This window comes from Sinocyclocheilus rhinocerous, unplaced genomic scaffold, assembly GCF_001515625.1.
Source record: "Sinocyclocheilus rhinocerous isolate Xijiao unplaced genomic scaffold, SAMN03320098_v1.1 scaffold789, whole genome shotgun sequence".
In the NCBI taxonomy this organism is placed as follows: Eukaryota; Metazoa; Chordata; class Actinopteri; order Cypriniformes; family Cyprinidae; genus Sinocyclocheilus; species Sinocyclocheilus rhinocerous.
This window is the reverse complement of record NW_015667306.1, coordinates 2,898,108-2,914,068: the sequence shown is the minus strand read 5'-3', so window position 1 is coordinate 2,914,068 and position 15,961 is coordinate 2,898,108. Positions and strand designations below refer to the sequence as shown.

Below are 15,961 nucleotides of genomic sequence, written 5' to 3'. Positions count from 1 at the left end.
GAGCCGTTTTAGGTAGGTGTGGCTGACTCTTAACTTTTATAAAGAATATCTCTTTGGATTTGAGACTTTAGTCTTTGCAACTTTTTTTTCTCTTCTTTATGCACCAAGAGCTTGTAACACTCCAAAGAGAAAGGAAAAATTGAAATCGCATCATATTGACCCCTTTAAAATGTATTCACATAGAAAACAGTAATCTTAAATTGTAATATTTCACGGTATTTACTGTATTTTTGATCAAATAAATGCAGCTTTGACAAGCATAAGTACTTTTTTCAAAAATAAGCCCAAATAATAATAATAATAATATCAAAGCATATTTTACATTTAATTCGTTTCAGCTTTGCTATTTGAATTTGTTTCTGTTGTTGGAAAGAACAGAGGGATGCTGATCCGATAAACCTCTCTGGTGCAGTACTGCTGATTCCAGCGCTACAGCAGGTGTGAATTCAAGCACATCTGTGCATTTATGTTTGAGAGAGTTTGTTTTGTGTGTTTCTTTATACAGAGAAAAAAGGAGTGAAAAAGTTTTGAATGAACGAGAATACAGTGGCCTAGAAAGCCACTGGGAATGTGCTCTCCGAAGAGGAGATAGAGGGGAAAAGAAAACAGTGCTCATCTGGTGCGTAAGCTTGTTTAATGGAATGAGGGAGGGAGAGTGTGTTTATCAGAGAGAGGGGGAGAAGTCTGGAGTGTTTACAGAAGAGGGGGGCTGAGTGTGTTCGAGTAATGGACGGAGGGAGGCGAACAGTTGGATGCTCAGGCCACTGTCCTCCTAAATCACATCAGACTCACACACACAAGCACAATGACTTAAATGATTAAGTAACAACCATTCTCTTACAGGTCAATCATGACCATAACACAACAATAGTAAGAATCGTGTCAATATGGAGACAAATTTGATCTAAATGATGCACTAAATACGTTTCCATTAAAAAGGTTTTAGATCGAAAGAAGTGAAATCAGTCATGACAACTCTTGGAGGGATATATTCAACCGGCATTTATTGGCATGGGCATGAAATATACATAAGCTTGATTTTAGCGGATGAGATCTGCTGTGCTGCTGCTGAACAAATACAATAATTAGTTCAGCTTAGTCAAAAATAACCAAGGATGGCTGCTGCAAGAATGTTGAACCCCTTAGCAGATCTCTACAGGTGGTGCTGGGGAGGAGGAGGGGTAACATAAACTTTCATAATTGTGCAACATGCCGATCCTGATTGGCTGGTGCTACGGCGTTGAACGAACCAATTAGCAATGAGTTAGTTTCATGGCTGAACTATGTATTTTTGATAGATATCTTTAAAATCATGTACGCTCACATTAGATATCAGTGGCCTTCAAAAAGCGGATTTATTCTGCGTAAGGTGTTTCACCCTTTCATAGTGGCTGTCATGTTTAATAATACTTCACTTCTCTAATAATACTTTATCTAGATAACCCCTATTACTGGGTGGCATAAATGAATCATGGGTGACAGATACACCTGCTTCTAACCAGGCCCAGATGAAATCCGTGGACTAATTAATTTATTTTATTTTTTTGTCAAGCACAAATTGTTTATACATTACAATTCAAATGCTTGGGGTCGGAAATATTTAAAGTCTCTTTCTCTTTTTTTTGTTTTTTTGAAACAGTGATACATTTTTTTTCAGTATTCTTTGATGAATAAAAAGTCCTAAAGAATAGTACTTATTTAAAATGTAAATCTTTTGGAACATTGTGAATGTCTTTTTTGATCAATGCATCCTTACTGAGCAAAAGTATTATTTCTTCAAAAAACAAAACAAAACACACAAACCTTTGAAATTTAACTAAACTAATTTCCACTGACTGGCACATATCCTTATGTATGCTCCCAGTTTCTCCAGAGCAGTATTCTCATGATTTCCAAACATGAACATAAAAACTCTAAAGCATTTCCAGACTAATCCGACCTGCTTTTGATGCAAGGTGAGAGAAGTCAGAGATGAGCTCTGGCTGAGTTTGTGATAGCCCTGGCTCTTTTGGATTAGGACCCACACTATTCAGTTGTCATACATTAATCACCAGCTTATTATTTAACGCAGTCACCTCAGACACGGCTCAGGATGAAAGGCTTGAAAGGTCGTGTCACTGGATGCGCAGTTGCATCCTTTGATCTTCACTTTGACGTACCACTGAGTGTCCATGTGCTTTGTGCATATGTCACTCAGTCTTTTTTAGATTTGAATAGAAGACTTCATTTCTATTAGAGTAACCTTTTAGTGCCACAGGGTGCACTGGTTTCCTTTTAACATGCCCACGTTCCTTTGTTCTGTGCAAACATGAGAATCTTGATAGTTGGTTGTCCTTGGGCGATCTGGACAGAGAACCACAGTTAAATTGTGTTATTTGAGAAATCTGATTAAGCATCAGAACACGCGCTTCACCTGATCACATGTCAGCATAACTATGACATCAACACTGACTAGTCATTTCTGCACCTGTCCTAACCGTCTTGTTTTTTTCTTGTTTTGCAGAGTGAAGCGCTTGAGGGAAAGAGAGCTGTTTTGTTTTTTGGTGAAGAAGAGTAAAACAGCAGCATTTGTGCATACCAAAGGAAACGGTCTTAAGAGACGGCGTGATTGACTTCCTGCTCCCTTGAGAGGAGGGGTGAGCGGCGGTCTCGTGGTACTCACCCCTCCTGGTCAGACAGCTGATGCTGAAGATGTTGACCCATAGTGCACGGCTGCCATTCCTGCTGTTGCTGTGTGTTGTGTCCACTCTGTGGGGTTACCCCTTCAGACCCCCGCTAGACCTGGATGTGACCCCCAGAACTACGGTCCTCTCCAATGGTATGATACACGTTTTTTTTTTTTCATTCATTCATTAACTCATTCATATAAAACTGAAGAGAGAGATCCACCAATCAGACAAGTCACTGTTACTATGGAAACAAATTATGGCAAAAAGAGCTCTGTGACCATCCACACCCGCAAAGCATTGCTAATATCTCAATCGAGTCTCTCTATCCTCTCAAACTACTATTATACTATACTATACTATACTATACTATATACTATACTTATAACTACTATACTTTTAAAACTTTTAAAAGATATTCATATTTTTCAGCAAGGATGCTTAAAATTGATCAAAAGCGGCAGTTGCAAAAGATTTCCGTTTACAATTATTTTTTTTTACTTTCTGTTTATCAAAGAAGCCTGGAAAAAATGCATCACAAAAATATATGAAGCAGCACAATTCTTTTAATAATAATAATAAATAAATGTTTCTTAAACAGCAAATCCACATATTGTAATGATTTCTGAAGGATCATGTGACACTGAAGTCGGGTGTAATGATGCTGAAAATTCAGTTTTGCATCACAGAAATAAATTATAACATATTAAAATAGAAAACAGTTCTTTTAAATTGCAATAATATCTCATAATATTGCTGTTTTTACTGTATTTCTGATCAAATAAATGCAGATTTGGTGAGCAAAATCTTGCCAAAAGTTTGCACAGAATATGATATATATGTACTGTCGTTTTTCGATTATGTAAATTGTTTATCTTGATTTTCATACATTTTTGTTTTAAATCAAAGTTTGAAATAGAGCTAGAGGGGTCACACTTTATTTTTAGGTCCAATTCTCACCATTAACAAACCAAACAAACTATGACTTTTGCCTCAATAAACAACTAATTTGCTGCTTATTAATAGTTAGTAAGGTAGTTGTTAAGTTTAGGTATTGGGTAGGATTAGTGATGTAGAATATGGCCATGCAGAATATGTGCTTTATAAGTACTAATAAACAGCCAATATGTCAATAATAGGCATGCTAATAAGCAACTAGTTAATAGTTAGAATTGGTCCCTATACTAAAGTAGCTAGAGCTGGAGCTGGTTTGATTCAAGTGTTAGAATGTCTTAGTGGAGAATTGTTTGAAATCCCTGTGGAGCAAATCATTGGGAAAAATGCTTCCAGAACTAAGACTGCTGAAAAAGTGGGCAGTGACTGTTGCACTCTATATTATGGAATGTAAGTATGATAATCATTCAGTGCCAAGGTATATCAAAGTATATCAGTTTATTTTTCCATTAGCATCACAGTAGCATGGTACTACCACAGTACATTTCTGTAAACATCTCAAGGGTTAATTTTGAAGTAAATAAAAAGGGCTGCTCAGGCAGATGCAGAGAAGCTGCTGTGTGGTTACGTGAGGGGGAGTGGGTTCACAGACTGTTTATGACTCTGTACTTAATCATTCAGATGTAAGCAGGGCTCTATCACACTCGGTTAGATGACTCGCTGCTTGCCAGCTTGAATTTTGTATATCTCTTCGCTGTTGAACAATAAAACGTCTTTCTCTCACATCTGTGAAGCAGAAATGCAGGAGAGAAGGTACAATAAGCCAACCCAAGGTTGTCTTTATCTCTAGTGCTTAGTTACACAACCGCAGAGAGGTCAGAGGGCTGAGAGACTTGAGGCCTGTGTTGAGTTTAAAAACACTGAGAGTGCAGCAGGTTCACTCTCCAAGACTCGTCCTACCTTTCCCTGCCAGGTCAATGACCTGAGAAGAAACGCTGCAACAGATTTTCAATGCAGAAGACGCTCCAAACATTTTTAGAGGATGTAATTTTAAAAATAACGTGTCAGATATTTGCATTAAATAGCTAATTATGTTAAATACGTGGAAAGTAGTGCTGTCAAACGATTAATTGTGATTAATCGCATTCCAAATAAAAGTTTTCATTTACATAATATATCTGTGTGTACTGTGTATATTTATTATGTATATATAAATACACATACATACAGTATATATATTGAAAATATTTACATGTATATATTTATATTCATATAATTTATATTATACATAAATATATTTACTACATAAACGTAACATTTTTCTTAAATATATACATGCATGGGTGTGTATTTATATATACATAATAAATATACACAGTACACACACATATATTGTGTAAACAAAAACGTTTATTTTGGATGCGATTAATCGTTTGACAGCACTAGTGGAAAGATACATATTTACTATTTGTTAGTTTTTCAATAGATCTTGATATTTAGATGATACTCTTTGCCAGTACAGTAATGCTGTGCTTGTTCTGCAGGGTTTTTTGGATTCAAAGTTGAGGTAGGCCTATTTGTCGTGAGCCGGTTTATTGTTAAAAAAAAATTACCACATTATTCATAACTAGGGTTGGGTATCGAAAACCTGTAACATTTTAGAACCGGTTCCAAATGTCCAAAAACCGAGTATTCGATAAGACGCGTGCATTTCGATACGGCTTAACGATACCTGCATTCGCATTTTAATGGGGTTTAAAACGATTTAAGTGCAGGAACGGAAAGAACTTGCGTCTTGTTTGCGTGCAGCGCACACGTCTGAAGCGCAAGCGTGAGCACAGAGAACAGCGGTCTCGGTGCGGATTCCCAGCTTGTGTCCGTTCTCGAACCGTTCCGTGCATTTCCACTGCAGAAAAGGTTGTTCCGAGCCGGAACTGACTTCTTTAATATTTATCGACTAGAATGCAGAAAACTACGTCAGTTTATCATCATAAACACAGCCGTTTTTGTCTGAAGTGAACGTAAACATGAGAAAGAAAACGCACGTGTATAGTATTTTTAGATCTAAGTGAGTTCCGTGTTAAAGAGACAGCAGCCTAATAAACTCGCTGCCTGTCATTAATGTTAAAGGGGTCATATGATGCGATTTCAATTCTTCCTTTCTCTTTGAAGTGTTACAAGCTCTTGGTGCATAAAGAAGATCTGTAAAGTTGCAAAGACTAAAGTCTCAAATCCAAAGAGATATTCTTTATAAAAGTTAAGAGGGCGGGGTATAGAGGAGAAACAATAATGTACAGTATGTGGAAAATAATGTGTTTTTTTAACCTTAAACCGCATAAACACATTTCATTACACCAAATACACAAAATAATGTTCTTTTTAGCAGCACTTGTCATTAATGTTAATCAAAGAACAAAAGAAAATCATTCACTGATCTTGACTGAATATATTTAATAACTTTAATTAATGATTTATATTTTATTTATGAAAATAAAACCATGCAGGTTTTAAACTTTTAATTACAGTTTCTGTACCTGAAATTTGGTTCAGTTGTATTTATTTATGCTGTTGCTAATTGATTTGTTTGTTCCTATTTTATTACTGACTCTTTACTTGTCTTTAACACTTTAATATTTGAAATTTATATTAGTCTAGTTGTTTTTTGCTGTGGTATTTTTGTTAAAAGCAAAGGCAAAAGTTCTTCTTAGGCTGCTGATTCTTGTGTTATTCAGCTGCAACAGAATGCTTTGTAAAAAGACACAGAATAAATGTTTGACATCTAAATGTCTAACTTAATTTTTTTTATATTGGATTTTTTTTATTTTATTGGAATCGAAACTAGGAATTGATAAGAATCGTAATCGATAAAATTCAAACGATACCCAACCCTATTCATAACTTCCAAATGAATCAATTACGCATTCATAATCAGTTGGTCATTCATGCTAATCAGTGTTATTTTGGCATCATTGAGATATATATTTATATATATATATACAGTATATATACAGACACAAATCCAAATATGTTTGATTAGTGGCAGCTGTGTTGTATCACACAGTATATTCAACTTTAGTATGTACAAATTTTATATTATTATAATTTATTATATGTTTGTTGAAATATATCTTTATTGTATAAACATCTGACTCATTACTTGTGTAGAAAGTGAAGTGTAGCACATAGAGCTGCTCAGAAAAAGCCAAGTGGCTGGAGCTCGAGGGCCTCACTGGACCATAATCCACCCCTGCATACATCTCTGACAGATCTTTTCATCAAGTTACTTAGCAGCTTCTGCTGCACTTACAAAAACCAATGAGCTCATCTCTCCTCTCATCATTTCATTTAGCATCCCTGTGCAGGCATGAGCTCAGATTAGCACTGTGAGCGGAAAATGAGATGTCAATTACTTCTGAGTTAAAATCAAATCCCTGCTCAGCAACAGGCAAGAGATGAGAGAGTGTAAAAAGGAATACATTAAAATAGTATACTTGGTGACTAAATGAGATAAGACATGACCGAAGGGGAAAAAAACACTTTTTAACCCTAGAATGCATTAAGCAGGACTTTTTTAATCAATAAAAAATTATTTGATATTCTCTTTATAAAATACTTGTCTCTGACCCACATTGATATCCTATTTCTTAATCATAGAATGGTGGAAAAAAACACTTTTTAACCCTAGAATGCATTAAGCAGGACTTTTTTAATCAATAAAAAATTATTTGATATTCTCTTTATAAAATACTTTGATATCCTATTTCTTAATCATAGAATGGCAAGAAATTATATGTTGTATCACTACCCCAAGACCATATGAAGGAAGTCAAAATGGCATGTATTCATTTCCTAGTATTTTTCAATCTTTTTATCAATAATAATATTTATTTTCTTGAAAATGTATTGATTACTGATTACTCAAAAATCTGACTTTGTTGTGCTCTGAACCTTGAATGTTATTAAGAAGACACCCTTTGTGTAGTTTTTTTGTATCATGCCTTGTAGGGTTAACTACTTAGTAGTTCCTTATGTAAGCTTTAAATCTCTTACTTATGTGACATATATTGCATACAATATTTTTAAAATCAAAAATCTTAAAATAGTCCAAATATTCTCAGTCAAATATCATACAATGTCCGCTAAAGTGTATAATTAGCTGTTTTTCTAGGCACTTGTCTCTCACAATCCGTGCTCACTTTATTCTCACATAATAAAATCATTTAACGTTTTTATTCAACGTTTATATATATCAAATATCAAATTAATTATTTTTATATCATAATTTTTATAATTCATTGAAGCATTATTATTATGTTATTTATTACTTATGAGTTTGCCATGAATATAGCCTTTGATGGAACATGACGTTAAATTATTATTTTATATAATAAATAATTTAAATGCATTGAGATTCTACAGCTACGGAATATTCTAAATGCATTAATATTTCATACCAGTTTATTTATTTATTCATTTGTAAGCACTATGTACAGCTAAATAAAACCCTTGCAAAATAAACACTTTAGGGTGATACAAGATCCTTATTTACTCTTGTTAATAATTATTATATATGCATATTTTTATATAAGTTATTAATAAGGTTTTCAAGAATATTGCTGGGAAATCATTGTCTTGTGCATAGTCACCTGTGAGAACCCATTTAATGTGGACTGTATATCTCAAGAATCCCAAAGCTTTAACTACAGAGTGAGTAAGTATCCTAAAACCCCCCGGTCACCTCTTTCTGTGGCTGCTTAATCATTAATGAGTTCAGAGAGCGCTGTACTTTATACCCTAGTAACCCTCATGAGACATGAGACAGAGTCGAGATAGTGACAGGCTACCTGAGGGAGGACAGTGTAAATTATATTTGCACTGTATGTATTGTACAACCTGAGCACACTCATTATGCTTCTGTCAAATATCAAAGCTCACACTGCTGTGAAACTGCGTGAAGCGGCTGGTTTAAACATGACTGAACGCCGAGTTCCTCGCTGGTTCTCGGGAGACCTTCACTTGTTTATTTAGCAAATACACAGTCTCTCTCTCCCTCTCTCACACACACACACATGCACAAGGCCTCTGGGATGACAATCCGAATCATGTTGTGAATGTCATATTGATTAGTTAATTAGCAGTGCAGTTGAGCAGACAGAGGGTGTGTGTGTGTGTGTGTGTGTGCACAGACTGGGCTGGACGGGAGTGTCTTGAGCTACTGTAATGTCAGTTGTAAAGGTCTAATAGTAGTCATTCTGCTGTCAGTGCTCAATTGCATATTCACTACATGGCTAACAGTATGTTGACATCCCCTTCTAATTGACAGGTTGTTCCAGTGCAGACAGATGTTAATGTTACATTCTAGAGAATTTTATTTTTCCAACTTCATGGAGTTGGGTTTCAGTTGGAATGGGATCTAATCTCTTCATCCATGTTACAACATCTATTGCAAACAAAAAAGAGTGATGCGGTTCAGCTCCCTACTAATGGTTTTGAAATTAAATGCTTAACACTCACATATAGCTGTGTTGTTTGAGCGTCCACATACTTTTGATCATATTGAATAATTGCATATTACATATTTGAACCAGATTGGTGAGAGTTAAAAAATTTTTTTATTAAAAAATAAATATTTTTTTTCTCTCTCTTACAGTCACCAGGACTGCATTTATATATATATATATATATAAATAGAGTAAAAAAATTATGAAAAATTTTTACAATTTAAAATAACTTTTTTCTATTTTAATATATTGTAAAATGTAATTTATTCTTATAAATTCAAAGCTGAATTTTCAGGATCATTACTCCAGTCGTCAGTCACATGATCCTTCAGAAATCATTCTACTATACTGATTTGCTGCTCAAGAAACGTTTCTTATTATTATCAATGTTGAAAACAGTTTAAACAGATTAACATTTTGGAAACTGTGATCCATTATTTCAAGATTCTTTATTGAATAGGATGTTCAAAAGAACATAACTGATTTGAGATCGTTTTTTAAACCAGGTAAAAGCCCTTACTCACTTTTGATCAGTTTGATGCTTCCTTGCTAAATCATTCATTTCATTAAATAAAGAAAAATCCAAACTTTTGAACAGTAGTGTATTTTGTGTACGGCAGTGTATGACGAATGCACTCTGCTACAGTCAGTTGTGTTTTCCTGTAGTGCGGAGTCATTTTAGTGGGCTGCTACCTCACTTTACCTGTCTCAATGGTTGGATTATACTTTATCCAGAGAACAGGAAATGCTGGTATTGTTCTCTATTGCTTCATTGTTACTCCACAATGGATCTTATACCAGACTGAAATACAGGAATTTGTGATAAAAGAAGCAGGAGAGTGTATCAGCTGTCTTTGTTCTGAGATATTTTAAGGGCCAGAGATTTAATCACTATACTGAATGTTAGAATAACAACTTGAATCCTTTTTTATGAAGACATTTACACCATTTTTTTTATTCCCAGAATAATTATATTCTTATACATTCTTAGAAAAACAAACACTATGGAGGTTGCATTTTACAGTGATGTCAGAGAGTAATACCACGGTAGTGAATGATTACATTATTTGTAAAGCAATGTAAATATAGGGGAGTGAATTGTAATGCCATCAGTTCAACCACTTCAAACAGGCTCTGCGGTGTTTAGTTGTTAGCTTGTGTTTTATGTATTTGGTCTTTTTATTTTATATTTATTTATGTTTCCTGTAATTGTATGGGGAAGGACATGACAATTAAATTTGATTGCCACAGTAAATTAATCTACAATGTGTATAAACATCTGGCAATTAATGCGAAAAAACAACAGCACTCTATGTACTTGGCATTTATTTACATATATTACAGAATAAATTGTAGAGTTATAGAAAAATATGGGATATTTAAAGTTTGAGTCACAGAATACTGCCATGGTACGTGTATACAAAACCATAGTATTAGTATGGTATCATATCCAAAAATGAAACCTGGTAAAAAAAAAAAATGTTTTTTGTAAGCAGAGCTGCATTGATAATCCCAATGTTGTGGAGGTTGAAGCCAAAACTCATTCCCAACGAACTGTGTCTATAGTTTGCCAGTGTTTCATTGACCTCCATCCGTTCCTTGTAAGATCCCATGACCATCTTGAACAGACAACCATTTGTGCAGCTTTAAATCCTGAGGAGCTCTATTTGAGCGATCAGGAAAACGAGCAATTCTGGTTTGGGGAAATGATAGCGTGTCTCAGCTGCACTGCCATGTGCCTGAGAATGACAAGCACGCCTAGGTCGTGTGGTTTGTGTCCGTGTACTAGCAGGCCTGGAGAGTGCTATCAGTCAGGATGCTGGTCTGGTTGGGATGGGCGTTGCTTCATGCTGGGCCGGTGCCATTTTAACACACCTCTTGACATTCGTTTGAAGTTCAAAGCTGCTCTGCTCACCCCAACGCAGGGATATCGTGGAGGTCTCTGTGTTATGTGCTTGTGAACCTTTGTTCTGTTTGTTTAACCTTGGCTTGTAATTCGTTTACCATTTTGAACTGCTGTTTGTGATGAATCTGGTGCCTAGTGGAAAAGTACAACGTAACGTGTCAGTATGACAGTGCAAATGATATGTGCATGGGAATGCATTTGTGACTGTGTATATGTATTGTTTATTCCGGTGTGGCCAGACTAATAATGTGTGCAAGTCTTGGCCCTGTTCGGCTCTGTTGGGTTTAAGATTGACCCCGTGCTTCTGACCCACTGAAGAGTGACGCCTGAATAATTTCTGGAGAACTGTGGGAAACATATTGTGATCTGATAGTGTATGTCTGAGTGGATCAATCTTTTCTGTTAACATTGTAGACTGTGTTCTGGGGATGGAGGGTGAAGATATTAAGAGGAAAAATGACAGCAATTGGAAATGAGCACAGAGTGGATCATTCTGCTATTTTACTTTGAAACAGCGGATTAGACTCGTGGCTTTTCTTAAGGTTCATGAAATTGGTTTGATAAATGAAATCTTCCAGTCTCATGACCTCTTGCACACTAATTATTATTTTATAATTCTTCTCGGCCAAAGCAGAGCTTTCAAGCTGTGCCATAAGCGCCATTGACATTGAAAGGAATAGGCTAATATTCAGAATAATGGTAATAGTTGTTTTTTATTATTATTATTACTGCATTACATTCACCCCAAGGGGTCAAATATTGGCTTCTTAACATTGTCAAGTTAAGGTAAGTCAGTTTGACATATTTAAGCTTATTACATAATGCTATTTCCAGCCATCAAAGTGCAGATCATATCTTGAATGAGTAAAGCCAGAAATCTAGTGTTTGTGAAATTAAATTTAAATGTCAAATCCAGAAAAAAAATCTGATAGCAATAAATTGTGCTCAAGTCGTGCAAACAAAAGAAATTGGTAGTTTTCTCTGTTTAATGCTAATGCACATTCAAAAGTAAACAACAGCCAAATGGCTCTCTTAACTATAAAAAACTGTTAACACTAAAAAGGAATAAATAACTATAGTTTATTAGCATCCACACTAATGAACAATAACATTCTGTTTATTATAAGTACTGCAGTCTTGTTTTCTGCCGCTTTAAATGCTCATGCGGGTGGATTCTGATTGGCTGTCAATGTTTTTATCGTTCATCAGCTGAATAAAGGGTCTGAAACGATATTGTTCCTTTATGTCGTTGTTGTTAAAGTTGTGGTGTGACTGTAGCTATCTCTCTTAAAGGGATAGTTCACCCAAAAATGAAAATTCTTTAATCATTTACTCGGGTATAAATAAACAGTTGACGGTAGCCATTGACTTCCATAGTATGGAAAAAATACAGTGGAAGTCAATGGCTAACGTCAACTGTTTGCTAACCAACATTCTTCAAAATGCCTTCTTTTTATGTTTAGCAGAAGAAAGAAACTCATACAAGTTTGGAAAAACTTGAGGCTGAGTAAATGATGACAGAATTTTTATTTTTGTGACCATCCTTGCATTATACATGTCTTTATCATGGTCCAGTTATCACCTGATGACGACAAAGTATGTTTCTCCATTGAGAACCAACCATAGTTAGTTGATGAGTGAGTGGAGTTGATGTTTTGGACGAATTTAATGAAGATGATTTGATCGTTAATAATATAATTTGTTTGTTGTTAAGAGATGAAAGATCTCAGAGTAGCTCGTCATTCCTAACACGCCCTTGAACACAAAAACAAAAGAGCAAGTGAATGGGACTGCCTGAGTATTAGAGAGAGGTTAATCAAGTCTGAGCATGTGTGTGTGAGAGAGCAGGAAGCATTAAGGAAATGCAGACGTTTCTGCATGTTTGCGAAACACAGCAGCGCTGTGTCAGCAGGAAGTCACAGGGCTCCTTAATTATCTTCTTTTTCTGTTTCCGCCTGTCTCTGGTATGCACTGTCTCTGCAGCTCACTCCCCTCTGTCTCTCCGTAGCTGTGTTTGTCAGCTCTGCTGTCATTGTAGCGCTCTGGGTCCTCAGCCGAATCTGGCTGCGCTGCATGTCCTGTCCCTGCATGCAGTGCTGCCACACACTGCTGCCTACACGAGTGGAGACGTATGACCTGTGGGCTGCGTGTGTTGATGTTTTTCAGCATGCGGTGTTATTTTTGCAGGACGCATACCGTACAGCACCTGTCGTGAGCACATCATCACAGTAGTGAGATCCACAGCACACTATTGGGCAAACAAGAAACCAGGAATGTTTGTTTGTGTATCAGCTCACCTTTGTGTTAAAAGGGCGTTCTGCCTCCTACGCTCATTATGGAATGAGTGATGACTGTCTTCTACTACTTAGAGTAATTAAATGAACATACATAGTTTAATACGTACCGTAAACATATAAAGTGCCAGTTAAACTTCTATATTTCTTTTATTATATATTTTACACTTTAGTTACTGTTTGCAAGCAGACAACCTATGTCAAACTCAGAATCACTAGTGTTTTAAAGTTTGGGGTCGGTAAGAATTTTTTATTTTAATATATTTTTAATTGTAATTTATTCATGCGGTGGAAAAGCTGAATTTTCAGCATCATTACTCCAGTCTTCAGTGTCACATGATCCTTCAGAAATCATTCTAATATGCTGATTTGCTGCTCGAGAAACATTTCTTATTATTATCGATGTTGAAAACAGTTGTGCTGATTAAATTTTTTTGGAAACTGATACAATTTAATGCATCTTTGATAAATATAAGTATTAATTTAATTTAAAAAAAATAAAGAAAATCTTACTAATTCTTTTGAACATGGGGTGTACAAGTCTAAAACAAAATCTTGCTTGGCATGTAACACAACCTGATCTCATGGGAAAATTTAACTATTTTATGAAAATATACAATAAAAAAAAAAGTGAGCATGAAGGTCTACCGCTAAAGATAACTGAGGCTAAGCGGATTGTACAAATGAGATCATATGAATTCACACAAATTAGCCACCAATTCGCCAAACTGAAAAAATAGTTGCCATGAATTTGTGTTGATCAAATGACAATCGAACAAACAAAACAAATAATACTAAAACACCACCACGTAATATCAACAAATGTTTTTGTTTTGGTTTGGTTTTAGTTTTGTGATTAAACCTTTGTTACTCTGGAAGTGAAAAGGTCTGTTCGGAAATTGTACATAATAAGAGACACATGTGAGTCATTAGGGTCATGCAGGGCGTAATGTCAGCATGAGGTGTGTTGTCTTGCCTCCTGCAGGGCACCTTACACACGGACCCGGAAACATAAAAACAACAGGCAGATTGACGCTTTAATAAGCCCTGTTTCCTTGCGTACTGTTGCTAGGCCTGACGAGCTTCCCCACTAGTTCTGCTGCTGTCAAACATGAAGAGAGATGAAGCCAATTACCTCAAGAATTAATAAATAATATCTGGATGAAGCATGCGTTTATTTCTAGTAATTATAAAAAATAAAAAAAAGTATTAAAAAAAGGAAGGCTACTGAAACATAAAAACATTCCAAAAAGTAAATAAGAATCAAGGAATTTGCTTTTAATATGCAGTCATTGAAAAAGAGTAAAGCCTCATTTAAAATATGAATACAACTTTAAAACATTAACTTACCTTGGAGCAAATGTAATATACATATCTATGGTCTACACTGGATGCGGCGCGGCGCGACACGAAAAATCCCCGACAGAAAACTGCTGCTGCGTTATATTTAAATTTCAAATGATTTTCAGCGGTCGCTTTGTCGCGTCCAGTGTACCATACAGACTAGACAGACAGACAACAACTAGCTGTTGCGGCGCACACATGGTGTTACTCACCTATCGAGAAGAAACAAAGCAACCTCGGCGTCCGATCGCAGGCCTTCCGCTCCTTGAGTTCTCTCCAGCGCTGGAAAGCTGATCCGATATTTACACGGGTCCTACTTCTTGCCTTATCGTTCCGCAGACGTTTTCCTCTTTTGTTTTTTATCCGCCATCTCTATCTTTCTGTCGCTCGGCTCGGCTAATGTCCGCCCCGTGCACTGAGCGCTCTCTCCTCCACATCATGAGTAGACACGCTGCTGATTGGCTACAAGTTTGTTTTGCTATTCGGCCCGAATCAGTTTTCTAAAGCGTTTTTGAAAAATTGCTTACCCCACCTTTAATGATGTTTACAGTCTACATGTTCATTTTTGAACGTTGGCGATGCATAGTTTAATCCACAGCATCCACTTCTCAAGATTTGGAAAAGGGAAGCTGAAGTTGAATGTCAATAAATTAAACATGGACTCACTGACACAGGAAACAGCTCATCTTCACAACACCAAGCACCCACAGAACTTAAACAAGTGTTTTATGGATCCTTTTATGGATAAAATATTTCTTTAACTGGTCTGTCCTGTGTGTTTCAGGGCTGTTGGACCTCAGGCGCTTCAGAGGCTTGACACTGAACTACAGTTTATTGCTGCTGGAGGAGGAGGCAGGCCTGTTGTACGTGGGAGCGAGAGGGGCTTTATATGCCCTGCAGGCTAGTGACATCTCCAGCAGCTCTCTGCAGACCGTACGTACTGACAAAACACATCAGCACTTAATTACAGAGCTTGCCAGGCAGAACTATATTGATATTCCTAAAATATCCTATTTTTATTCTTCTTCCGCTCCACAATTTTCTGCAATTAATTCAGCAAAAAACACTTAAGATGCAGACTCCATTCAAATGTTATGTGAATAATTTCACTGTTGCCATCTATTTTTGGTTTATGCAAACGTAATACTTTTTGAAAAATGCAGGAATTTGAAAATATCTGTGACGTACAAAGTAAGAGGCCATTCACACAGGAAATGGAATAAAACAGAATTTTAACAGTATTTTCAGTACATTTTAAAAGAAATTAATACTTATACTTTTGATTAAAAGTCATAAAGACATTTATAATGTTTCAAAATAATTCAATTTCAAATAAATGCTGTTCTTTTGAACTTT

General features: G+C 35.9%; 1 protein-coding gene across 1 annotated transcript in view; it reads left to right on the top strand.

Moving 5' to 3' along the window:
- Positions 1–15,961, top strand: part of LOC107733683 (semaphorin-4G-like) — a 39,060-nt gene that overhangs the window by 4,018 nt on the left and 19,081 nt on the right. The window contains exons 2-3 of the mRNA XM_016545414.1: positions 2,504–2,818; positions 15,390–15,538. Coding sequence (XP_016400900.1) covers positions 2,683–2,818; positions 15,390–15,538 — 285 coding nt within the window. The 5' untranslated portion in view covers positions 2,504–2,682. The remainder of the gene's footprint in view (positions 1–2,503; positions 2,819–15,389; positions 15,539–15,961) is intronic.